This window comes from Monodon monoceros, unplaced genomic scaffold, assembly GCF_005190385.1.
Source record: "Monodon monoceros isolate NGI ecotype Baffin Bay Population unplaced genomic scaffold, NGI_Narwhal_1 Super_Scaffold_20, whole genome shotgun sequence".
Taxonomy (NCBI): domain Eukaryota; kingdom Metazoa; phylum Chordata; class Mammalia; order Artiodactyla; family Monodontidae; genus Monodon; species Monodon monoceros.
In genome coordinates this window covers 25,540,867-25,568,826 of record NW_021703777.1, presented here as the reverse complement: position 1 = coordinate 25,568,826, position 27,960 = coordinate 25,540,867, and the positions used below count along the sequence as shown (strand labels likewise).

Here is a 27,960-nt window from a genome sequence, read left to right as displayed (position 1 = left end):
CTTATCAATGGGGCATTTTTGATGTAAATGGGATCCCCATATAGTGTCTGAGAAATTTTGTCTCAAGAACTTGAAATCTTCTCACTAATTACTTGCTCTTTTGAAAACTGACATAGAACAAGATTTCCTAAATATGTTGAATTCTAGTTTTTGGAAATTATATTACAATAAAGGACTATGATTAGTGCTTAAGGGGGCACAGGCTTTTTCTGTCAACGCCTGAGTTCTCCTTTTGACTGAGGTCTCCCAAATATGGGACCCAGTGATACAGAAAGATAGTTGCCACTCCTGTGGTGCTGGACTGAGCTTCCCTGGAGGTCTTCCTGCTGGCCTTTGCTGATGCTCTTTGTGGAGCAGCTGCCTTACCCAAGTCCTCTACTTGGGACGTTGCTCTAACTACGTCCCCTGGTGGCTGCTTAATGGCTACAGCTGTTCTTTATGCCATGGGAAATCTGGCAAGATTTGATTCTCTCACTCCTTTAGCTTCTTGCTTAATGCTCTTCTGTCAAGCAGCCAACTTTGCGGGATGCAGGAGTTGAAGAAGGAAGAAGGTCATACTTACCAGCATTTCTCTAAGGACCGAATTCTTCTGTAAGCACCTAGGAAACCTTCAGAATCATCCAGCTAATTGGGATCTAACGCTGAAATGCCTTGATCCTGTGCTTTATTGTGGTATCTAAATAGCCATAAAAGCCACTTCTTCCATATTAAAGGCCCTTTTCAAGCTAATACAACGTTAAGTCATTTTCAAGATCCGTTTAACTTAAGATGCCCTAGATTGCATCATTTTGTAATGTTAAACCATCTCTAAGCCCTGTTAATTTCCGGGGCAACCAAACAGTTGTAAGTTAGGAGGCAGTGAACTTCTTGTTATTTGTTTTCTAGTTAACAGTCTTGTTTCAATAACAAGATTGTAACAATTTGTTTTCTAGTTAACAAACTAATTTCAGCTGGGACTACTATTTTTGTATCCTGTTAGGTCCTGGAACAGTGCATTTTTGCGCACAGGAGACTGTAGGTTATAATTAACTTGCGTTTATTTGAAAGCATTTACATTGGCCCCACTCAAGTTTGATTTATAGTGAACATTTCATGTAGTATTACTTATACATTGATGTAATGATGTGTATTCTAAAATTTGTTTTGTTCATTTATTAAAGTTATAAAGGACTGTGTTAATACTTCATGCTGAAAAGATTTAATGCTAAGTCTTCGGTTTTATGACTGTTGATTTCTAGTTTGTGACATACCTGTTGAAGTGGTTTCTGAAATTTTGTTGTAGTGAAACGAAATAAGGTCACATTCGAAATATATTTCATATTTAGCGAACTTCAAATCTACAGTTTCAGAAGATTTGTTACTTAAGAGACTGTTACAAGACCAGTCTCATTTAAACAAGTACCTGTTTAGCACCTGTGACCACAAGGCACTGCCACCTTGTGCACTTGTACTTGGCTCGGGACAGAAGCAAAGATGAGCAGGAAACTCAGGGCGTGAAAAGGGTCCCCACTAGGCCAGAATATACCGGCTTTCCTTTATTTTCCTAAACAGATCATTGTTTAAAAATCCCATCAGCTTAGAAATAAATACAGCAAATTCTAAATTTGAGGTTCTTGCCGCTTGTTTCCAGCCCAGAGCTATGAGGCTGACCCTCAGAAAGCAAATCCAATAAAGGTCAAATAAGGGTTAGGAGGGAAATTGGTATGTAATGAAAATATTTCTAAGTCCCAGTCAGAGCCTCTGATTTTAAGCAATTCTTGATGCTGTCAGTGAGGCCCTGGTATGTGGAGTATCTCCTTAAGTTTATTTTAATAGGATTCGACCTGTATTACATGTGAATAAATAAGATGTCATGTGGAATCAACTCTTCAGTTATTCATGATGGTATTTATTTGAGTATGTGGCCCTCAATTCTACATGGATATGTATGGAATAATACTATTTTGAATTTTATAGTGTTTACTTGCTTTTTCTTTTCCAGTGCAAGCTTATTTTATCTTTAAGGTTGTATGAAGAAGGTATAGAAAATATAGAACACTGGGTTTTTGTGACAGTCTTGAAAATCTTTCTTGGAAACACTTCATGTCTGTTATTTCCCTGTTGTTAAGAAGCCCCTGAGGACCCAACATAGTGGCCCCTTGTGATTCATTTTGCTGGGTTCTTTACTGTTCCATTATTTTGATACAATATCAGTTGTTTCTACTGTCATTTTTCAGATCACCTAGTGTTTTCTAACTACATTTTACTTTTTATAACTTTTTTCATGATTACAAAAGTAGTCTTTCCCCATGTAGAAAGATTAGAAAGAATAAAAATAACTGCTGTTAACATTTGTGTGTATTTTAGCCCTTTTTTCCCTAAACGCATTTTTTATATAGAGACTACTTTAAAAATAAAATACTTAAAAAATTGTATATATGTATATATGTGTATGTATGTATACACATACTTGCATAAATATACACATACATACACACATACAATTTTATTTTTAATACGTGACAGTGTATAATAGTAATTTTCCATGTAATATATTTCATTTAATTTTTCTTCATATTTGAAAATAAGATAATTTATATTTTATTTACTTTTATGAACATAAATCAAAAGGTACAAAAGTATATACGATGAGAAGTCTTCTTTTTACCCCTCTACTAAATATTCAGTTCTCATCTCTGGAGACAACCAATGTTAACAGTTTCTGTGTGTCTTTCTGGAGATATTCTATGCAAAACATACATATGTGTATCACCCCCCGCCCCTGTCAAACTGGGGTGTTTTATACCGTTTGCCACCTTACCTTATTTTACTCAAAACACATATCTTGGAGGTTTTTTCATATCAACACATAAAAAACTCCCTGTTTCTTTTTGGATGCCGAAAAATATTCCATTTTTGAATGTGTCTTGATATATTTTCCTCATCTTCTCTTGAATGGCATTTAGGTAACTTATAGGGTTTTGCTATTATAAACATTCTGCAAAGGATAACCTAAAAATACGTCATTTCCTACATTTGGGAATATGTATGAAGGATTAATTCCTTGAAGTAGGGTTGCTGGGTCAGATGATATGTGAAGTTTGAGTTGTGAGAAATAGTCCAAGTACCCAGAAAGGAGGCAGGTGCTGGATAAATGTTTGCCGCCTGAAGGAGTGAGTTGCTAGGTTGGTCTACGTAGGCTGTGCCAGTGAGACACCTGTTGGTTAAGTAGGGAGAGACCCTGAACTTCTACATCCTTGTCTACACAGTTTTAACATAGTTTCTAATAGCTCTTAACACTCTGTTGCTACCTTAAGTTATTTAGTTATTTCCTCACTTTTGGACATATAAGTTGTTTCCAGATTTTACTGTAATAGATAATGCTGTGACTATCAACCAATTCTATATATAAATGCTTGTAACCACTTTTTATATCCTTAGGAGAAATGCCTAGACATAAAATTTCGGGGTCCAAGAGTATGAATCCTATTATAGTCCTTGAGATATTCTCCCAAATTACTTTTCAGAAAAGTTACAGCGTTTTATATTCCTATGAGAAGTGTATGCAAATGCCTTTGTACTGCCTTCTGGCTAATCATTTTATTTTCATTTTTTGAAAATAAAAAACCCACTGATATTCATTTGGTATTTAAGAATGCCTCTGAGTGTATTTGCGTGAGATTTGGTTTCAAGACTGCTGAGAATTCTTGGAACTGCTGGTGCTCAAGTTTTCTCTGGGGTGCAATTTCTGTTTCATTGTAAAGATGGCTCCTTTTATGTTAGCTCTGATCCATGGACCCAGTGTGGCTTCCAGTCTGCACAGTGTTTCCCAGTTGTCCTGCATTAGACCCAGATTTCCAGAAGTTCCATAGATGCCATTAGGGACATATTGTGATTAAACTGGAACTGCTGTGTAACATGAAGGGAGATTAATGGTGGGAACTGATGAGACAGATTGCAGAAAGTGGTGACCAGTGAATGAGTCTGCATTAACTTACTGTTTATTACACCATGAACTTTGGCTAATGTCTCTGAGGCTAGTTCATGACTTACTTGAACTAAGGGAGGTGGGGGACATGACAGTGCTATGTTTATAAACCAGTGAATCTCTGGCAACTTTGAATGTGTTTAATGACTGCCTGCATGTTTTATATTCTACTACTTTCTGAATTTGTTTTATTTTTGCTGAATAACCACATAACTCAAAGAAATTCAAATGTAAACACTTGTTGGTTTGTACATATTGAAATCCCAAAGTTTACCAAGTATCCCTTTTTAGCTGTGAGACTTACAATATGTGCCTGGTGTGTCATGATTCATGCAAATCTTTTCTCTCCTGGGGCAGCGGTGTGACATGGTGGGAGAAGCAGGAGTGAGTGGGTTTGATAGAATGCCAGAAATGGGTTTGATTCTGGGCTTCACTCTCAATCTCAATTTCCTCATCAGTACAATAGGGATAATAATATCTTCCTAACTGGGTTGTTGTCAGGATTAAATGAGATAACATACATAAAGTGACAAGCTCAGAGCGTGGCACAGAGCTGCTATTCAGTAAACGTTAATAAAGAAATCTAGTGAGTAGATTTTGGGAAAAAAATCCCTTTTGAAATGTAGAATATTGTTGGGGAAAACATTTTTAAAAATTATGATTTGTGTGTAGATTTAGTAACATCTTGCCAAATTGAGGCCTTGCTAGGTCTGGTGTAATGAGTAGAGGTTAATTGTCAAATTTAATTAAAATTCTAGGTCCTGCCAAAATTTTTAAACAAGATTTTGTTTTAAATAGTTTGTTTGCAGTATCAACAATTCTGAAATCTCTACTAGTGTAAAGGTAGGTAGCTTAGTCCTGTTCCAGAATTTTACAAATCTGAATTGTTGGGGTATACTGTATTTGAAAGAAATTAGAATGCTTCAGAAATTTTATAGAAAAATACTTTATAATTATCATGAACAACTTTTTTTTTAACTTCTTTTTTCCCTAAAGTCTTTCTCTTATGCATATGCTTATAGGTAAAAATTTTAGCTCTGAAATAACTCCACATTGATGGATATTAACTAGACTTATTGTGGTGATCATTTTGCAGTATACACAATGAATCTTCATGTTGTATACCTAAAATTAATATAATGTTATATGTCAATTATATCTCAATTAAAAAAAAAACCTAATTCATGTGATGTTGTTTTGGTAGCAGTCTGTCTTCAGAAATAGTTTTCTTACCTTTGTTATTTTGTGTCCTTCATTTTCACAGGAGCTGAGAAGTGCTTTGGTGCATATAAAACTACATCTTTTTATTCAGATCTTTACACTTGCATTCTTCCCAGCAGCAATATGGCTTCTTCTTCAGCTTTTGTCAATCACACCCATCAATGAATGGCTTTTAAAAGGGTATGTTTAAATATTTTGAAGGGTCCACTTTTAATGGGGTATCTTTAGTAACATTATTATTTCTGTGGTAACTGTACACAAAAGGGCTTATGTGTCATATAAGGAAATAAAAACGCTTTTAACATTATTATTATTCTTTAAAGTGATAGTGTTTCACTAAGGAACTGCATTAAAGAATTTTATAACAAGAATCTTAAAATATACACTCTTGCTAAATGATAAGGTTCTAGGAGAGACAATTTTCTGTTGGGAGAAAAATGGAAGGCACTACAGGATGTAAGGTCTGTGTGCATGTGTGTAATGTAGGCTGTCAATTGGGTGCTTTAACTTTTGTGTTCTATATCTTACCAAATGTATACAGATACTGGCTGACTATAATATGTGTTTTTAAAATGCATAGGAAAGAAAAATATATAGAGGGGACAAACATTTACTTTTTCCCTTGTTCTGTTTTATGTTTGATAGGATAATTGAATTAGCAATAGATTTTTTTCATTTTATTTTTTAATTTATTTTTTTAACATCTTTATTGGAGTATAATTGCTTTACAATGGTGTGTTAGTTTCTGCTGTAAAGCAAAGTGAATCAGCTATACATATATCCCCATATCTCCTCCCTCTTGCGTCTCCCTCCCACCCTCCCTATCCCACCCCTCTAGGTGGACACAAAGCACCAAGCTGATCTCCCTGTGCTATGCAGCTGCTTCCCACTAGCTAGCTATTTTACATTTGGTAGTGTACATATGTCCATGCCACTCTCTCACTTCGTCCCAGCTTACCCTTCCCCCTCCTCGTGTCCTCAAGTCCATTCTCTACGTCTGCATCTTTATTCCTATCCTGCCCCTAGGTTCTTCAGAACCATTTTTTTTTTTCGATTCCATATATATGTGTTAGCATACGGTGTTTGTTTTCCTCTTTCTGACTTCACTCTGTATGACAGTCTCTAGGTCCAACCACCTCACTACAAATAACTCAATCTTGTTTCTTTTTATGGATGAGTAATATTCCATTGTATGTATGTGCCACATCTTCTTTATCCATTCATCTGTCTATGGACACTTAGGTTGTTTCCATGTCCTGACTGTTGTAAATAGAGCAATAGATTTTTATTAGAGTCTTTTCTCCCATTAAAAATGTTGCCATGTTTGTTAAAAGGATTTAATGATTTTTAAAAATTATTTGAAGTGGTTTAAAACTAACCACATTTTAGCATCATGGTATAACAACTATAACACTGAACTTAAAGCCTAAAGATTGCACTCTGACCTTGTCCCTAAGTTGCTATGTGACTTTTAGGAAAGTCATTGAATAGTCTTGAACCTCAATTTCCCTGTGTATAAAGTGAGGATAATCATACTTTTATTGCCTGCTTAGTAACGCTGTGGGGATATCAATTGAGGTCACTTATTCATTCATTTATTCAAGTCATTTATTCAGCTCCTTCTATATGCCAGGAATTATCATAGGTATTGGAGAAACAGCAGTGAACAAAATTGGCAAGTTAGTTTTGCACGTCAAGGACACTCTAGGTGTGATTGTCAATAAATAAGTAAATAGATGATCAAGATAGAGATAAGTGATCTGAAGTAAAACTGTATGATATAAATGGTTGAGAGGACAGGCTGGTGATCAATTTAGACTGCAGAGTTCTGGGGGCAGAATGTTCTAGGTAAAGGAAACAAAATGTTTAAGGACTGGAACAAGCCTGGTGTCTTCTAGGGTCAGGAAAGTGACAATGATGGCCAAAGCCTGATGATATAGAGGACAAATAATGTGACTTGGGGTTGGAAAGATGGATAGGATCCTGGTCATGCAGAGCCTTGTAGGCTTGTAAAGCATTCAGTTTTTATTTCGAGTGCTGCAGGAAGCTACAGGAGGGATTTAAATGAGAGAGTAATATGGTTCTGATTTATGTTTGCAAATGATTCTTCTAGCTCCTGTATGAAGAATAGATAGTAGAAGAGCCTGAGAGAAAACTAGGAAACCAGGTTGGAGGCTAGTGTGATGAGGGAGCAGCTCAGAAGAAAGGAATGGATGTATGGAGGATATATTAAATATATATTAAATATAATATATAATATATAATATAATATATATAATAAATATTATATATTTATTATATTTATTATTATATATATATATTTATTATATATATTATATAAAATATAATAAATATTAAAATTAGAGCTCTCAGTATCCATGGGTGGATAGGTTGTGGAGAGAGGACAGGGAGGAGTCTGGATTTGGGGTATGAGCCACTGGCCGATTGGCGGCATCATTTTCTTAGCTGGGGGAGAAATAGGTTGGGACGAGAGCAGGAAAAAAAGAGTGCTGTTTTGGCCAGGTCGAGTTTGAGAGAATGAACATAAAATTTCACCAGAAAGCATAAAATGCTGCATAAATGTGATGACATGATTTTAGAGCAACAAGGTATGATGCGTATAGAGAGCCAGTATTTACCAACTATCTACCCTGTAGAGAGCACTCAAGAAATTGGAAGATACTAACTCATTTGCATTGTATTCAGGGCACTTCCAGTTTAGTTGCATATGTAGGATATATATACGTATGTATGAAACAGTAACCAATAAAATGGGGCATCATATGGTTTGTTAGATAAGTGGTGTAATCAATTAAAGGGGAAGAGGTTCAGCAAGGGTGAACTAAAGAAGAGAATCCAAACATGAGGCATTAGTGGGAGACAAAGATAAAAAGCTTCCTTAAGGCCAAGTTGCAAGACTGGAACTACTGGGCTGAGGAGTTTGAGTTTGAATCTGTAGATGATGCAGGGTTCTTAAATGTGCTAAACAAGAGAACAACATGCTAGAAAATGGTCATTCAAGAAGATTATCTGGTAGTATTGTCCTGGGTATATAAGCAGAGCAGAGTAGAGTTTGTAATCGCAGTATGCTAAATAAAAATAAAAGCATACAATTCTCAGCTCAGGATATTAAACTTAACGGAGTACAAACTTAGTCTACCTCACTTAGAGAAAGCTCTTCCTCACTCACTTTTTCTCCCTTCCCCTCCCAATTTGAGAGTACACACTTAGTATGTTAACTGGAGGGAATTGCTGACTTCTACATCAAGGTCCTGTTTAAATCACTGAGATAAATGTATTCTGAGCACACACTCCTTACCTTGCTGTGTTAAAGGGAAAGAGTGAAGGTAGAGAGAGCACTGAGTAGGCATTTAGAAATGTCCAGACTTGGGCGAAAAGCATCTGAAGGGGAATGATGACAATAGTCGTGGAAAAGAATGGAAAGTTGGTTGTGGTGATTGTTTGGTTTGTTAAGAGTGAGTGGAGCTCCACTTAACTCCAAAGTTTCAGACTGGATCATTAGGAAAACAGCTGTCCCATTGGAAGAAATAGGTTAATTGAGAGGCAAAATTGATTTCTTAGAAAATACATAAATTCAACATTAGACATGTTTTGTTTATGGTGGCAGTCATAGACAGCTACGGATTTGGGAATGGAGGTTAGGGTTAGCAATAGAAATTTGTAAGTATTCATATAGATTCAGATTTGCAAATAAGATTGAGAAGAAGACAGGAAAATACTTGAATGGGCTGGTTTAAAAGACAGGAGATAAATTAGAATGATACTGTACTATGGCAACCAAGAGAATAGAGTGCTTTGAGAAGCAAGGAGGAAAGGAGAATGAATACAGGGAAAAGGATGTTGGATTTGGTGATTGGGAGATTGCTGGTTACTTATAAGGTTACTGCGTTTACTAGAAGGGGCATAAGTCAGATTCCAGGGGAGTAAAGAGAGAATGAGCTTTGGGGTCTTGGAGGTAGAGCACAACAGTGAGCCACAGTGGAAAAAGTATTATTACATCCTGAGGAGGCAACAGTACTAATTTTGAGGTTAGTTATCTACATTTGTGTGTTGAATATTCTGCCTCCTTGAAGGCAGGAATGATGTCTTATACTTTTTTTTATACCCTTGTGTAGTGTCCTACCTGTAGAAAGTATATGTATTCAGTATATATCTTAGAGATTTTTTTTTTAAGATACGGAGAACTCTCCTTCTTTGTACATAGAGGGGAAGAGGCCAGATGAGAGGGAAAGTTTGAAAAAGTTCGATTGAAAATACCTGAGAGGACCTGTTCCTTGTATTGGTGGTAGAGAAGCCAGAAGGCAGAGAGCCTGGAGGGGTGGCCTTGGTAAGGCTTTGGCCCTGGATTACAGAATAAAAGTTTAACCCAAGATAGGTGATTTTGTGAGTTTGGTCATATATTTAACTCCTGTCTTAACTTCAGTTTTTGTAAAAATGAGAATAATAACAGTATTTATCTTAAATACTTGTGAGGGATAAATGAGTAAAGTGTCTAGAACAGTATCTACTACAGATGGTAAAATCTCAGTAATATTAGTGATGTTGATGGTAATGATTACAAGGAAGGCTCAGAGATTGGGAATTCATAATCAGACAGACTACTTCAGCATCACTTGGGAAAACAGACCTTAAAAGAAGACCATGTTAAAGTGAATTGAACTGGAAGTTCCCTATAAGGTTTTTTCTTAAGTTTTCAGTCAAAAATTAATGAAAACTTTTTATTTTTTCTTACTTCAGAGCCAATATAAATTCATTGCATAAATATTAGACAATATATTATTACAAAAGTGAATAAAAATGACCTGTGGTCCTACATTCAAAATATTAGTCAGATACTCTGTGTCCTTGATTCCTTGTATAAACTTTCCACTTCAGTTGGACTTTGTCCCCAGAATATATATTCTGTATGAATGCTGAGGAATGTTTTTTATCTTTAATACTTGGATTTACTACTCATAATTTCATTTGCTTGTCATGCAATGTGTTTTCTATTCTAAACTAAGAGAATAGAATTCTTGTCACGATCTTGGGAGTATACACATAGTTTAATAAAAACCAAATTTAGAATAGACACTAGAATTTACTATAGGGTCTGAATCTAAGAAGTACATGATTGTGTCATGCCTATTTTTATAATGGTATTACAACAGCATGAAAATGTCTTTTATGAGATGAAAGTTTGAGAATTGCTGTTATGTGGAAAAGAATCTGCAAGAGGTTTTAAAGTTTTATTTTTGCCAAAAACCTTCCTATAAAAAATGTAAGGAAAAGATACCTGAAAATAACTGACTATATACACTTGCCAAATGATTAACCATTTTGGTTATCTTTCAGTGACTACACTCACCATAACCTGACTGTTTTTTGAATTGTATAAGACCTTAAATAATTTAAAAAATAAAATCACCCAAGTCTGTGGAATGGAGTGAGAGCTTCTATTAAGCCACGTTGCCTCATATAGAATTGTCTAAACTCAAAAGGGCATGTGCATCAGTAAACATTCTCCTATTTTCATTTACTCAGCTCTGCTATTTTAGAATGAATGTAGTGAAAACTATTTATAATTGAAAACAAAAGCCTACTTATAGTTGCTTATTTTTTTCTTTTTCAGGTTGCAGACAGTAGGTTGCATGCCTCCCCCTGTGTCTTCTGCAGTGATTTTAACCAAGGCAGTTGGTGGAAATGAGGTAAGTCACAGGGCTAACTTTGTTTAAACATAAGTGGGTGCTATGCTCTTATTTTATATTTTATTTTATTCTATTCTATTCTATGATGGAGTCATGTCACAGAAAACATATAACCATAGCAGCTTATGAAAGAAGTGGGTGAATTCATGTTTAGGATTATGCTAAAATTGACAATAATGAATGAAATTTAGGATTTCAAAGAGAAGAGCAAGGGAGGTGAATGAAATAGAGATGGTGATTTTTCTACCTCAGTGGGAAATGAGGAGACAGAAGACAGTGAGTCCAAGGCAAGGGACTTTTACATCCAAGACTCATCAACTGAGGACACCTGCCATGGCCATTCCTTAGTTCTTAAAAAATTTGTAGCAAATTAATTCATGGGAAAAGGGTCAATATAAGTTTAATGGCAAATGAAGATGATATAAAAAAGGAGAAATTAGGCCAGGTTTCTAAGATGAGTTCAAAGAAATTATTCAACTACTAGGAAACTGTGGCCAAAGAAGAGTGCTTGTATATTGGGGTGGCAGTTGTCCATTTCGGGAGCTACTTATAGGTGGTTTTTCTTGGCTGAAAGACCCTACGACTTTATACTGAGGGACTCTGCTTTGTAATAGCTTATTCCTCCTTTTCCACTAATATTTCATCATTCAGAAAAGAATACTATAGAATGAGGGAGGATATAAATGTTCCCACTGCAATTCGTTCTTAGGATTTTGCTTTCTTTGCATCTGTTTTCATCTTTATTCACTTTATTCAGTACCTGCTATATTCCTTTTACAAAAAAGTTAATTGAAGTATCATCGACATACAATAAGCTGAACAAATTAAAACAATTTAGCATTTTGACATATGTATGCATTGGGAAATCATCAACACAATTGAGATAGTGAACGTGTTCATCACCCTCAAAAGTTTCCTTGCACCGCTTTGTAATCCCTCCCTCCTGTTGTCTTCCCCAGGAAACCTCTGATCTGTTTTCTGTTACTATAGATGTTTGCATTTTCTAGAGTTTTATATACAGTAAGTCCCCTACATACGAACCTTCAAGTTGCGAACTTTCAAAGATGCGAACGTGTGTTCCATCGATGTCAGGCATGAGTGAAATTGCACCTTGCTCTCCATCTCCTATCACTGACAGCTCTATCCTTTCCCACCTCCTCTCCCTCCTCCAGTCAGTAACTCTTCTTGCCTGTTTACTCGATGCCAACCCCTGTGTGCCAGCTGTTGTACTATTGTACTTTTCAAGGTACTGTAGTGTAAATTAAAAATGTTTTCCATTTTTTGTGTTTGTTTTTTATGTACTATTTGTGTGAAAAGTATCATAAACCTATTACAGTACAGTACTATATAGCTGATTGTGTTAGTTGGGTACCTAGGCTAACTTTGTTGGACTTACAAACAAATGGACTTACGAATGCGCTCTTGGAATGGAACTCGTTTGTATGTAGGGGACTTACTGTAACGGAATCACACAGTGTGTACTCCTTTTTTTTTCCTTTTCTTCTCTTACTCAGCATAATTATTTTGAGATTCATCTATATTGTGTGTATTAGTAATTCAGTCCTTTTTATTGCTGAATAGTAGTATTTTGTATGAATATGCCACAATTTGACTATCCATTCACTTGGTGATGGACATTTGGGCAGTTTCCACTTTTGGGCTATGAACGTTTGTGTACAAATCTTTAAGTGGACATATACTTTCTTTCTTTTGAGAATACTTAGGAGTGGAATGGCTGGATCATCTAATAGGTGTATGTTTTAGCACCTTTCAGCCAAGGGAAGAATCACCAATAAATATAAGTCATCTATAAACAGCTTCTGGAGTGGACCATATCTGTCAATATATAAACACTCTTCTTTTACCACCAGTGTATGTTTAACTTTTGAGAAATTGCCAAAATATTTTCCAAAGTGGTTGTATCATTTTACATTTTAAATAGCAATATATGAGAATTGCTGTGTTCTACATCTCATCAATACTTGGTATTGTCATTCTTTTTAATTTTAGCCATTCTAATATGTATGTAGTTGTATCTCATTGTGGTTTTAATTTAATTTGCATTTTCCAGTGACTAATAGTGGTGAGCATTCTTATCTTTCCATGTGTTTATTTGCTATCCATGCCTTTCTTGGGGAAATGTCTATTAAAATTTTGTTTTTTAAAAAATTGGGTGTTTTGTTTTCTTATTGATGAGCTTGGAGAGTTTTATATATTCTGGATACAAGCCCTTCATTTTATCTATATGCTTTTAAAGTGTTTTCTCCCAGTTTGTGTTTGTCTTTTCATGTTCTTATCAGTGTCTTTTGAAGAGCAGAGTGGTAGTGGAAGAAGTAAAGGGTGGTTGGGTTCTGTATGTATTTTGAAGGCGCAGGGTATGCTGATTAATTGGATGTGGGGTATGAGAGAAAGAAAGGGGTCAAGAATGACTTCAGGGTTTTTGACTGAGCAGCTAAAAGGTTGGAGTTTGCTGAGATAGAAAAGACCACTATGTGAGAGCAGCTTTTGGGGGGTATTTAGTCTGGGTAGGCAAGGCTATACTGTGATAACTAAGAACTCCAAAATCTCAATGGCTTGTTAAGCATATAAGTTTATTTCTTGTTAATGGTACCTGTTCCATGTTGGTCAGTGGGAAGGTCTTTGCCATCACTAAGGAAGCCTGGTTGGCTCCACGTCTTGAAGTACCCCATCTGGATGGAACACAAAACATTTTCAGTTGCCACAGCACGGAAAGAGAGAGATTGGAGAATCACAATGGGCTTATCATGTCCAGGCTGGAAATGACATTTGGCACTTCTGCTCACATTACATTGGCCAGAACAAGTCATATGGTCTTATCATGGGTTGTCATTCCTGTGCCCTGAAGGGGAGGGGAGCTGGACGTTGATGAACACTTGTAATGTCAGCCATATGGTAAAGATCAAGAGCTTATTTTTTTGATGTGTCAAGATGCCTATTACATATCCAAACGAAAATGTCAGTGAGCAATTAGAGTTACAGGGGTTGAGAGGTGAGGGAGTGGCCTAAACCTGGAGACATAAATTAGGGAGTCATCAGTGAATAAATTGTATTTAAAGCCAAGATTGAGGATGAGATTCCTTAGGGAGAGAGCATAGATAGAAAAGAGCGAGGTTCAAGGACTGAGTCCAGGAACCCTCCAACATTAAGAGGTCAGGACAATGAGGAATAACCAGCAAAGGCAACAGAGAGTATAATTAGTGAGACTGAAGAAAAATACAAGAGAGCATGGTATCCTGGAAGCCAGGTGAAGAAGGGGTTTGAAGGAGGAGGGTATGATGAGCGGTATCAAATTCTGCTGAAGTGAGTTGTGTAAGATGAATTCCGAGAATTGACCATTGAATTAAGGTATGTGGAGGTTACTGGTAACCTTGACCAGGGTGGTTTTGTTGGAGCGTGGGGGCAAAAGCTTGTAGAGCGGGTTCAAGGCAAACAGGAAGAGAAGAATTAGAGAGAGGAGGTCTAGACCATTGTTATGAGGTCCTTTGTGATAAAAGGGAATAGAGAAATGGGACTATGTTTAGAGAGGGACGCGGGCTCAAGATATATTTTTTTAATGCAGAAAAGACAGTGTATTTCTATCATGATGAAAATCGTACAGCAGAGAGCAAGCTGTGGATTTAAGAGAGAGTGCTGGAGTAGTTTATTTGATCAAGTGGGAGACAATGGTATTGGGTTGTACGAGCTTCAGTAGGAGCTTGGACCATTTGTTCATAATAACAAGAGGGAAGGCAGGGTGCTTGGCTATAGATCCACGTAGATGGGTAGAAGGGGTACACTTGGGAGTTTTTTCTGGTGGCTTTCATTTTTTCTCAGCAGCAGAGTGGTGATGGGGGTAAGTGCTATTAATGTTCGCGATGAGAGGAGAAAATGCGGAATTGCCGTGTAGATGGGGAGAGTGAGTCAACTGGAGAAGATGGTAGCATTGCCAGGCAGCACCAAGGACCCAGCTGAAACCAAGCCATGCATTTAAAGTGAAGCCAGGCATCATGGATGCGTGTTTTCTCTAAGCCACGTTTAACTTCTCGGTGTAGGAATGGAGTTGGCTGATAGTTGGATTTGACCAGCATTTCAGTGTGCCAAGTAATTCTTTCAGTTGCCACATAATTAGTGAGGTAGAGAAGTTATTGGAGTCTTGGATTAGCACCTGCTATGATTATCTTTCTATTGCCTTGAAAGAATTTGAGGAAAGGGTCTCCTGTGGTATATCTGAGACTAATGGTAATTGGTTTAAAGGTGTCATTTATCTCTTTCTTTCTAATGTGATTCCCTTAAAAAACTTTTCTTTCTCAAATGACTTTTGGCAGAAGTTCAAAGTTCACTCATTTTCTTGACATCAACATATAACATTTGAAATTGTATCTACACGTTCATTCCCCAGTAGATATTTAAATTATTTACATTAATGTTGCATGTTAATAATGCTGAATTTATGAACATCTCCTTTGCTTTCTAGCATCATTGGTCTAGTTCTTTAAATGTTTATATTGTGCAGCTTCATGATTGTCATTTAAAAAATTTTTTTTATTTATTTATTTTTATTTTTGGCTGCGTTGGGTCTTTGTTGCTGCACGCTGGCTTTCTTTAGTTGCAGCGAGCGGGGGCTACTCTTTGTTGTGGTGTGCAGGCTTCTCATTGTGGTGGCTTCTCTTGTTGCGGAGCACAGGCTCTAGGCACGCGGGCTCAGTAGTTGTGGCTCGCAGGCTCTAGAGTGCAGGCTCAGTAGTTGTGGCACAGGGACTTAGTTGCTCTGCAGCATGTGGGATCTTCCCGCACTAGGGCTTGAACCTGTGTCCCCTGCATTGGCAGGTGGATTCTTAACCACTGTGCCACCAGGGAAGCCCTGTCAAGCGTTTTTGAAGTCCTGGGGAATAAGACACAATTTTTCATAAATATTGAACATTGAGCTTCAGAAATGAAGCTTTCAAAGTCCATTTTGGTCATGACTTCCGATGTGCAGTGAATAGACTATTTTATATTTATGTCAGATTATGGAAGAAAATGATCTGTAGGTAAAAATACTAGATAATTTTAAGTTTCATGGTTTTCTAAAATACTGTTATAAGGTAACCGAATATAGGCTTTTGTTGAAATAAATGTAAGGGAAGATTAATCTTTTGTATCATATATCGGAAAAAACTAAGGATAGAAAATAAATTTTTTGGTGCATGTAAATGAAAAGATCCAAAAGCTGAGTGCAGTGTCAGGAGCCATTAGGTGAAGGTTTCGATTCTGCTTCACCGTGGTTCTCTGCTCTGTCTCACACACAGCGGCTATGTACCCACATGGATTTTAGCATGGGGGGAAAATTACTGGGGCACATTTCCATGTTACACTGTTCTTTCCAGCTGACCATTCTTTGCAGTGTTTATACATGTAAGAAAACTTTTTTCTTTCCAGATTTTGTGTTATTAAACTTATTGACATTGAGTTTATGCTCTCAAACACTTATATATACATCTTTTAATACCTGTACACATGTTTAGCATATGCTCTCGTATGTTAAAATGTGCGACTGTGTAGCATATTTGTATTTAATGATTTTGGGGACATATGCAGATACAATAGTGTCATTTGAAATGATTCTCTTCATTTTATTTTGTAAAGTTGTTGTATAACTTAGAAGGAATTTTTTTTTTCTGTTACTTATATACCTCTCATTGTAAATGCTTTTTTCCATAAAACTGTTGGTTACTGAAAGGTTTTTGTCATGGATTGAAAGTTATTGCATCCCTTAAACTCACATCTTGTACTTTGGTGAGAATAGCCTTTTTACTTTTTGTTAAAGTTAAAAAACAATTTCTGTTTTTATAACTTAGATTGTTTTTGTTTCAGTGAGCCAATTAAAATTTATAATCATTTTTAGGAGCAGAGGGAACTCAATGTATGTGCATAACAATGCATGTACACTGGAATGCCAGCATATCCTTTAGGTATTAAAGTGAGACTGTTTGAGGTTATAGCTGACTGGCAGTCTTATTTCGTGGCTTTTAAATTTTAAACTACTTTCAATTAAGTATTGGAAACTTGGTTAGGTTGGTTTTTGTGATTGTTATTTATTCATTCCAGTGTTTTAAATGCAATTTTTCAAACCTGCAGGATTGTAGTGTATGATGTTGACATGGTTTGATTGGTGGCGATAATGGTAGTGTGTATGTGTGTGTGTGTGTGTGTGTGTGTGTCTGTCTGTCCTAATTACATTGCCAAGTATAAAAAAGAAGATAGGTCAAAATGTTTTTTATTCTAACATGGGAGACATAGTATAAACACATATTTTTTGTTTAAAACTGTATACAGTTCTGTTCCAAATGTAATGTTAGGTGGTAAAAGACATGATTTTTTTTCCAAAAGCCTTACATAGGTTTTAAACTTTATGAGATTTGCTAAGAAAATCATTGTGCTTAAATTCAAGTAACTTCTGCGTTATAGTAACTACCACAGGGATTTCTTTTATAAAAGGCGTTTCTTAAAAAAAAAAAAACTGGAAAATTATTTCCCTAAGTTTGGAGAGAAGGTATCATGTGGTTTTTGTGTTGTTGTTATAGAGGTATTTTTATTTCATTTGATACTTATACTGTTGTTTAATGAAAAAGCAAGAGAGGTAGGGTTTGGGAAAAGATGCACTGTCTCCTTTTACCTCTATTTCTTTTTTTGCAAACTGAGATACGGAAGGATTCAGCTAAAAGCCCTTCCTCAAAATATGAAGTAAATATGAGGTCTTAATTTCCAAGTAAAGTTGCGAAGCTGTATAACTTTGTAAGATTTTGTTAGTCTGGGCAATAAACTAAGTAGGAGAGAAATGTAATTAAGGATTTCTATCTTCAAATATCTGAAGGAAAAAAGAAAAGGAAAGCAAAAGCATTAAGAATTATAATAGAGGAAAATCAGAGCAAGTTAGGAAGGAATTTCCAGGCATATCTGAGGGTAATATTTTATGCTAAATACTATGTTCTCTGTGTTTAAGTCTGAGCCTGATGATTTGAACCAGGAAAGTAAAACACCTTCACCACTAATAGCAGTGTACTGATAACAGGCATGTTATTTATGTTGGTCTGTTTATTTATTTTTTTGTTGTTGTTTTTCTCAAAGTGAATTCTATAGATCGCCCACATCTGCGTTACCTGGGGTGATTAGAAAAAAAAAATCCCTTATCTCCACTTTAGACCTATTGAATTAGAATGTGTAGTGGATAGGCCTCAGGATTCTCCCTCTTTTTAAAAATTATGAAATATCATATCTATAAAAAACACACATATATCCATTTTAAAGCATAATAATAAACACCACTGTGCCCACCATCCAGCTTTAGAAATAGAATGTACTAGTCAACAGTAGTTTAGCACCCACTTTATGTAGACACTGCCTTTTACCGTAGGGAATAAAAAAGGAGAGTAAGATCTGGGGCCTGCCTTCAAGAAGCCTACATTCAGTGTCATGTTACACTATTCAAAACCTCTATTTCATATTAAAAACCTCACAAAAGTAGGCAAAACAGAGTAGAATGGCTTTACATTGGCCCATATCATTAAAATCATTGTTTTTTTTCTTAGTGTAGAAAAAAACCAAAATGTACCCCAAGTGAGTTCAGTCTCATTCAGCTGTGTAGGGCAGCCAGAAGTTCCATTTGGGGATGTGGACTGTGGTTGCTTCCTGTAGGCATTAAGCTGTCCTCTTGCTTAGTCTAGAGTTAAGATGGTGTGTTGCTTTTAGTGTAAACAGATTTAGCTGACGTTTTTATTGTGTTTTAGTTAACAGGCTGAAGGATTTTAGAACCCTTTGGTAGTCATGCAGAATTCCAAGTACATTTTAAGGAAAAGTTTTGATTTCAGGTATGGTAGAAAGGTGACAAGTTGAAAATGTGTGTGTGTGCGCACATGCGCTTAATTTCATCGATGGAGTTATTGCCCAAATCTCTTCAAAGAAAACTTAAGAATGTCTCCCGAGCAAAGAAAATTATTACATGTGGTGAACTCTTTAAGTCATTGACAAAGGTCATGGCAGTCTGAGTGTATTTAAAAAATGTGTTCTATCTGCTTGGAAAGCAAATGAAGCACTCATTACGAACTTTAAAATTATAGCTATGAGAAGATTTTTGCTAGAGGTGAAAGATCAAGATCGTCACAGTCCAAATGAAGACTGAAAGTTCAATTTCTGGCTGATCAGCAAGGCATGAAACATTTCAGGGTTATTTTGCATTATCAGTGGGGAGTTGATCTTGCTAATCCAATGCATGAAGATAAGATTCACTGAAACATTTATAAAGGCATTTAGAGTAGATCTGATCAGCAGAGAGAGGACTTGAAGTGAGAAGGAAATCTGATCTGTCAGTCACTGTCTCAGCTTCAGCCATCACTGGACTTTTGTGTACCTTGCATTTCTCTCCTGTTAAATGGGATTGGTCACTGCTTTTGCTTGCAGTGGGAGTTAACTGGCCTCCTGGAGCAATCTTGTACAGCCTGAAAAGCCTGTCAGTGTTGAGCCCTCTTGCAAGCTGGCCTATGTGTACTTTCTACCCTCCAGCCTCCTGTGCTCTCAGAAAAATGGTAACAGTTTTTCCTCTTTTTTTTTTTTTTTTTTTTTTTAGTGGTACGCGCGGGCCTCTCATTGTTGTGGCCTCTCCTGTTGCGGAGCACAGGCTCCGGACGCACAGGCTCAGCGGCCATGGCTCACGGGCCCAGCCGCTCCGCGGCATGTGGGATCTTCCCGGACTGGGGCACGAACCTGTGTCCCCTGCATCAGCAGGCAGACTCTCAACCACTGCGCCACCAGGGAAGCTCCAGTTTTTCCTCTTTGATAGATGAAAGAAAGGAAGTAATAGCAGCAAGAAATTCCATATCCCTACTAGTCTTCCATTTCTACCTTTTAACTTTAGTCTCATTATCTGGATTGGGTTAGCATTCTTAGGAGCCCTCAAAAGAGTTGACTGGGTTTGTTTGAAGCTGCTATAAAACTGGCTTGAAACATACCTAGATTTCCCAAGATTTTTGTGTGTAACTTAGAATTCTCTCATTTAACCCCTTAAAGCCTCTCAAATTGTCTTCTGTTTCTACCACTCCAACCAAATGGGTCCTCTCAGTGGCCGGCAGTGATGTCTGTTCACCAAATCCAGTGTCCCGTTCTCATCCTTCATGACCTGACTTCAACCTGTGACACCACGCCTACTTGCTTCCAACTTCCTTTTGCTTCTCTGACCCTCTTCTCTCCTAATTCTCTTCCTATGTTTCTCATCACTCCTTTTCTTCTTACCTGGCTCCTTTCCCATCTGAATGGGAGTGTCTTGCAGGGACTTGATCTTGAAAACACCTTGTTCAGCATCGCCAGATTCCTGTTTCCGAGCCCTTCTTTCTACAGCTGAAGTCATTTGACCCCCACCTTTGGGTCCAACTCTGCCTCAGACATAAGGACAAGTCCTGATCTTGGGTGAGAAGTATTTAAACAGCACCAGCTTAACATGCTGGGTGCAGCATCACACCTGAGCTGCTAGGCCACCTGACCTTTTAGCAAAGGATACACTTGCCAGGAAATCCAAGCAGGTGTTTGATTCCTGCTTTTGCCATCACTCACCTAGTGGTCTGAGTGGTCACCAGGTAAGCCCTGGACCTTTCTGAGCCTTGGTTTTCTCATCTGAGGATCAATAGTCTTTGCATCCTTATTTCATAAAATTGCTTACAAGGATCTCATGAAATCATATGCAGAAGTACTTATAAATTGTGAGGGCACGTATCAAGCAAGCATCAGCGTTATCCTCATTGTAGAGGTTTGTCACTGATGAAATCACCTAGTTTTCTGAGTCATTATCATTGCTTCCTCAAAGTTTGATCTAAGTCTATTCATTTACTCTGTTCATTCATTCATTCAAAAATATATGTTGAGTACTTACTATAGCTTCCTATATATCGTACCTTCATAGAATTTTCAGTTGAGTAAGTGATATAAAGCATAAACAGTAAATTGCAATATAAGAAGGTTGGTGTTTAAATAAGTTTACAAGATGGCAGGTGTCTAAATAAATTTAACAAACTGGGTAATCCCGGTTTATTACTTTTTATTATAGATCCTCAACATTTTTGTATAAATATTTCTTACCATAACATGGAATATTCATGTCAGATATCTGAGATTACCCCCTCTGGGAACTAAAGGGCACGGGAAGTCAAGTTACTTATGGAAAGATTGCTTTGGGAATTTAGAACCAGATAAAGAGGACTGAACAGACCTGCAGGATGTTTCCTCTAAACTGTAAGGCCTGGAAAACCACCCCGGGTTCCATTGTAACTAACAAACAAACAGACCACAGAAACAATCAGGTACCATGTGTCCTTTGAACAATTCTTCGTAAACATTGGACATTTGTTATCTAATTCTTTTTCGATGTCAGATTGTCTGCATATATTATGACTAACATAAAACATTTTTCAATAATTTGGTTTATTTCTATTAGTTACATTTTAATAATCAAACTTCCTTTTTTAGGGAGGTACCCTGGGTCCATTAGTGATTTTGAGGAAACACTAGTCTAAACAACAGCACACTCATCACTTTTTTCTTAGTTAATCTTATTTGATTAATGTTCACATTTGTTGTATCTCGTTATAGAGAATTTGATTATTTATACCTTCATTTCCAAATTCTGGGCAAGCACCTTTTTTAGGTTCTTTGGCTTATCTGTGCATTGACTACATGCTAGTTACATATATATTTGTATGTGTTTATAAAGTTGTTACTATTGAAAAAGGAGACTTATTCTCAATAATTTATTAAACCATGGAATTATGGTAATACTAATAAATTAAACCTGAGAAGACTTAGTTTCTTCTCTTGGCCCCATCGCTAACTAGCTCTGTGATCTTGGGTATTCTCTTTTTCAGCTTTTTAATCAGTTGTATGTAGGCAGGGTTGTTTTAGATGAATATACTTTGGGAAAAAATATATAAGGACTTATATAAATGAGAGGAGGTAATCTGTCATTTTAAGCTGTTTACTTCTTGGTGAAATATGATCTACTTTATTGTGTTAATTGTAGATCTTTATGCTTTCTCAATTTCTTCTCCCTATGAGATTATCCGCTTTGTAACAGAGCATTACATTATCCATGTATCTTTCATACGAAGATGCTTAGCATCTGTCAGTCTAAAGGAAACAAGCATAATCTTTACTGCATTGCTATGAACTTTGGAAATGACTCTTTTAAACTTTACTTGCTTTATGAAGACATCAGACTGTGTCTTCTAAGTATCTAATGAGAACATCTTGCTTAGTGCAGGAAGATTTTTTAAGTCAATTATTCATGACCAAGAACACTTAGACCCAAACTAATGGTCTGAATATATTGAGTGAGACTGAGCTGCGTTCTAATCAAGTGCCAGGATTAGACCTGAAGGGCCCTTTAAATGAGTGATTTCCATTTTTTTAAAAAAAACACAATCCACAGCTAGAAACTGAAAAGGTACTCTATGTGTAATTCACTCTCTCCTCTCCTCTCTTGTCTTCTTCCCTTCCCCCTCCTCCTCCACCTTTCTCCTTTCCTTCCCTTCCTTTTACTTCACTTTCTTTCATTCTGTAAAATAAATGCCAATTTACTAATTGGTTTTGGGAACTACAGTTTGAAAAACACAACCCTAAACTGTAGTGGAAACGTGCCACCTATATTTCCTCCTGAGTCAGCTCCCCTGATCCTCTGGACAGAATTTCTAGCCTTTGGTCTATTCTCAAGGAGATTCCTGGCCTCCTGTTACTTGCAGACAGTTCCTTTGGTGTTGGCCCTCAGACCAGTGTGAGAACTTTGTGTTTCTGAGAAAGTCTTCTGCTGCTTGGGATCAGTTCACTTGACCAGTCTGCTCTATAATAGAGACCTCCTCATCTTCCAGTATCTGCTGGTGGAAGTCCTGCCCATCAGTCAGAGGCCCAGCTCAAATAATCATTTCCCTCGTAAGAAGCCTTGCAGATGCCCGGGCAGAAATATTAATCTTTTTTTTCCTTCCACAGGAGAGACTGTTTTTGTACCCTTAATCAGATACTTTTGCATGTATTGGGCTCTTTAATCAATTTTTGACTTTTCTTGGCAGGAACTGCTTTTCTTTGTATCCCTTTAATGCGGTACTAGACTATCCATAATAAAAATGGCAAAGGATTGGGGAAGCTAGAGAATGACTCTAGCTTTGTATGACTCTTAGTCACGCGATGGTCCCAGCAGAGTTGTTCAGAACAATGTAAGGTCACTTAACACTGCAGTAATTTTCATAAGTATATGTTCTCAATCTCTCCTTCAAGTATCTTTTTGTATTTACTGTGCCAGAATAAAGTGGGATAGAATTGAACAATGTTCTATCTAGATTAGACATATTTTCTCATTGATGTACGTACATTTTAGATCCCATTAAGAGCGCTTATTTATGGGAAGTTTTCAGAGTTTATGCTCCATAGTGTTTCTCATTAAACAGTCCTTTAGATCTGGACTCAGTGACAGTGTTATTACAAACTTCCAGTCTTATTACAGTTACATTAAGTTCATGTTTGACAATGGTATAGTTTTTCAAATAGGGAGACCGTGGTACTTTAATTCTGAAAACCAGTCTGAGAAACTATATGAGGCAAAGTGTATTTATATATTTATACATACTAATCTTTTTTTTAAGTGCATAATGAGTTAGCCTGTGAAAAATGCTTTTCAACTTTTGTGGCCCTCCTTATCAAGGACAGCAGGGACTGATATGCCTTAATTCTTGTTTGAGTTTATGTTAAGTCCTTGTCAAAATAAGCCATTGTGGACACTCATTGCATTTATGCAATGGAGTTGCTGACATGCGTTATTCTTTTAGTTCCTCCAACGTTTGATGTTTCCAGTTCCCAGATAGTTTTAATTACCAATTATTTTGCTGTGTGCTTGCACACTTGCTGTTAAATGTGAGATACATAGTCACATTTTCATATGAAAAATGGAAGCTGGCATTAAAATTAAAACAGATCTACTGTGCTCAAGTAGTTTATAAAGAGACACATGAATTCTGTTGGTTTGATATCGTTATCTTTTTATGGATAACCAAAAATGAAATTTTTGTTGGAGGATTATGTAGCTCTCTTGAAAAAAATTTTATTTTCAAGTTGCGTTTGAAATACTTCTGAGGGTAAAAAACGAACCTACTTCAAGAAACAATTTGCCTGTGGTTGATGAAGTTTTACAACTTCAGGCGCAGTTCATTATAAATTCATTGTCAATATAGAAAGAGGAAAGAAGTTAATTGAGTTAGAAGCTTGTTTGTTTAATTAAAGGAGCCTTTTACTGGATGGAAGAAGCTTGACCTCAGGTTTTACAAAGCCTCTTAGACATGTGAAGAACTGCTAACGTTTTTCTACGCTTTCCCACTTTCTGACCTGGAAAAGAAAATAAGGGCACAGCAGGACAATGGAATGACACAGAACGGCAACAACGCACAATTCCGGGAAGCACTCTTAACTTTGGGCAATTCCTCTGCCCTAAGTTGATTGATTTATTTAGCTGCTGACCCACACAGCAAGAGATAACTGCACTCACAGTAAGGTCTTGCCATCAAAATAATAACATCCCAGTGCGTTTATAGCTCATGATATGTGTCAATCCTTGTTCTCAGTGCTTTATATTATATATTAACTCCTTTAAGCCTTTTAACAACCTTTTGAGCTAGGTACTATTATTATTATTATCTCCATTTTATAGATGAGAACACTGACGCAAAAAGAGATTAAGAAACTTGTGCAGGGTTATGTAGCGCAAAAGAGGAAGAGCAAGGATGTAAACCCAGGCGCTTCTCTTTCAATGCCTGTGCTCCTAGTCTCCCCTTCAATACTAGGCTCTGAGTTAACACTGGAGGTAGATAGGACCCATGGTACTAAAGGCTCTCCATCTACACGTGACTTAGTGCCTGAACTACTTAGGTAAGAAGAATAAGGGTTGATCTACGAGTAGACCAAAAAGCCAGTAGTTAGAAAAAAAAAAAAATGGAGTTAGGTAAAACACTAAGAAGTTGTATAGGTATTGACTTTCCCACTTGACTGCAAGCCTCCCTTGAGGAAGCTTTCCCATCTCTCTACCAGGGCTCTGTGGTACTGACCCCATCAAGGCACGTATAGCACAGAGTATTGTAAATGCCTGTGTATCTCACTGTCGTCATGAGATGACAGAAATGTGTATTTCTTATTCACAGTTGTGTCCTCTGTGTCTGTTGCAGCATTTGGCATGTACTGGGGCCACAGTAAATATATTTGAATAGATTAATATTCTTGAAGGACTTTAAATCTAGCCCTATCAGTGTCTTCATTTAAATGTCTTATTAAAGTAATATCTGATACCTAGTTTTACTTTGTTGTATGTTAAATAAACTTTTATAGAAAAATCATAAAGTTTTGTAAAAAATCAGGATACATAATTGGCTGTCTCTTGTAATATTTCTACTTTTCTCTGTCATTCACACCTGTCCTGCTTTGTCTGAGCATCAGCAGGCATAGCCACTTACATGGTGGCAGCCTCCAAAATGGCTGGCATAATGCCTAGAAGGAAATACAAGATTCCTAGTGCTTGGAAGGGAATGAAAGACTTTTATATGGTTGATCTGGCCTGGAAGGGAATAAAAGACTTCTATAGGGTTGATCTTGCATTTTCAAACCTACTAAGTGATGAAAAACATACACAGACATTTTAGTAGCTGAATGGGACCTTTTAGTCTATTTTCTTCCCTTGTAAATTTTGGATGCTCTTAAATTAACTAGGCTAGTAAATATCTCATGTGGGAAAAATGATTTTGACATTAAAGACATTAGTAGATACTTAAAATATATTTTTTTGCATGAATGATAAGGTAAAATTTATTTCCCTTATTTAAAATAAATAGTGATTTCTGTATGGAAATTTCAGTATACAGTTGACCCTTGAACAGCGTAGGGGTTAGGGGTGCCAACCCTCCTCACATTTGAAATCCATGTATAATTTATAGTCAGACCCCATACCCTTGGTTCCTGCGTATCCATGTATTCAACACCATATACACATCCACGGATTCAACCAACCACTGATTGTCTAGTACTGTAGTACAGTAAAAACTGTAGTGTTTACTACTGAAAAAAAATCTGCATATACGTGGACATGGGCAGTTCAAACCCTTGTTGTTCAAGGGTCAACTGTATATAGAATTAAAACATATGCCAGTACTTCTTTAGATCATCTCCTATTGTGATAAATAATTCATTTTGCATATCTTATGAAATGCTTTTACCTGTATTTTCTTTTTCTAACCTCCCAACAGTTATATGAAGTAGATAGGACTGGTATTATGTTATCCTGATTTTCGTAGTTGGTCAAATTAGGATTTAGAGGTGAGGTGACTAAAGTCACACAGCTGGGAAGTACAGACTCCTTCTCCAGGACCCTTTCATCCAATTATGCGACATCTTCAGCAAAACCAGAAAACTCTAGAAATCAGTCACATGAGAAGGAGCACCTAGATCTTGTGTTGGCTTCTCATTAAGGGTGGATGGCTTGAAATTTTTTCCGAGAGATGAATGTCAGTGTACAATTAAATTAAAACACATTAGCGAGCATTTGCAATTTACAGAGCACCGAGCTAGTATTTTGAGGTGTGGGGAGGTGGAGTACACCTCCCCAAGAGAATGCAATGTCGTATGCTTTCAGAGTTTGGTAATGAAATGGGGAGAACTGGGAGCGTTAACAGCAGGTGCGTGTGAGTGAGCTAGTGGAGTAAGTCAGGAGGGGGCAGGGGAGGTCCCTAGAGCTTGAGCTGGGCCCACAGGTCCTGGTTGGCAAGTTGGTTCTTGGAAGTGATAGGCTTTCAAATTCTCTCCTAGTGCTTAGGGTATCTTTTTGAAAGGCCTCCCCCTTAGGGTTAAGATAATACACTGGTTGGAAGATCCAAGAGAATGGATGAGTCTGATGGAAGGGGTGCTGCTCACAAATCCTGTCCCAGTGACCTGATCAATGCAACATACCTGACCTGCATGGGAGAGCCGGAGTGCAGACTGACCAAAGAAGCAATTGCATTGTGGCTGACAATTTGACTGCAAATGTTGCTTCCTTTATATTTAGTGAGCTAGTGGCAGAATTACTGCTTTGCTGTGCCACATAGGTACCAAATCTGAATGGAATAACCAAACGCTTGGGTGGTGTGGGTAGGTCAGTGGCACAGGGAGGTCAAGCCTGTGTGCCCTGCTTCACGGCCGTTGCAGAGTTAAAAGAAAAACTCACCACTGCCCTAATCACAGGGAGATTTTTCACGTATATCTCAGCAACTTCCATTCCCTGCAGGATGAAAAGGTGAAAAGCAAAGCCGAGGTTTCCTTCTACGCCTCAGACATGGGAGGCCTTTTGTCTTGAATTTGTTTTTGTACCACAGACCCAAACTCTACCACCAGGAAGCCAGTTCCACCCAGAAACACAGCAGCAAAGATATCTCTTTCTAGCAAATGTTATTCCAGTATCTGAAACTGTAAGATACCATGTACATGCTTTTTCTTTAAAGGCCATTTAAATAGAAAAAATTAATTTCATTGTTAGAAATGCTATAAGTACATACCCACTTTTCCCCCTAAATCCACACCATAGATTAAGTTATATAAACTATCTCCCAGCAATAGATACACATTGTTTAGTGTTAGCTTGTTAAATGATTACATTAACATAATGTGTACATGCTTTGCAAATTACAAAGCATTATATAATTACGTTATTGCTATAGGTGACTGGCTTTTAAAAATTTTGTTGATTGGAAAGTCTATTGGATGTAGCTGATTGTTCATAAATTAATTATTGCTCTCATGACAGCTTATCTGAATGGCCTATAGTTTCTAGTTGAGTATTGAATGTCTTATTGAATGTTGTGTTATTACTTTGGGGGTTAGAAGTTAAATGTGGTATTTTTCACCTTGGTTGATAAGACTAGCTTTATCATGATACCTGAAAAAACATTTAGTATTTATTATCTCTCTTACTTGCCTAAGTTGCTTCACATACTTCTTTTTGCCTCATAAGCCTGGGAAGAGAGGATGCTATGATAGTCTACT

The 27,960-nt window shown here is 37.0% G+C and overlaps 1 protein-coding gene across 4 annotated transcripts in view; it reads left to right on the top strand.

The window, feature by feature from the left end:
- SLC10A7 (solute carrier family 10 member 7) overlaps window positions 1-27,960 on the top strand; it is a 252,019-nt gene that overhangs the window by 7,380 nt on the left and 216,679 nt on the right. For 2 of the 4 annotated variants that reach the window (XM_029234967.1, XM_029234966.1), the window contains exons 3-4: window positions 5,232-5,368; window positions 10,821-10,896. In XM_029234967.1, coding sequence (XP_029090800.1) covers window positions 5,232-5,368; window positions 10,821-10,896 — 213 coding nt within the window. Of the gene's footprint in view, window positions 1-483; window positions 897-5,231; window positions 5,369-10,820; window positions 10,897-27,960 lie in introns of those variants that run through there. The other 2 variants (XM_029234968.1, XM_029234969.1) reach the window with 2 other exon arrangements.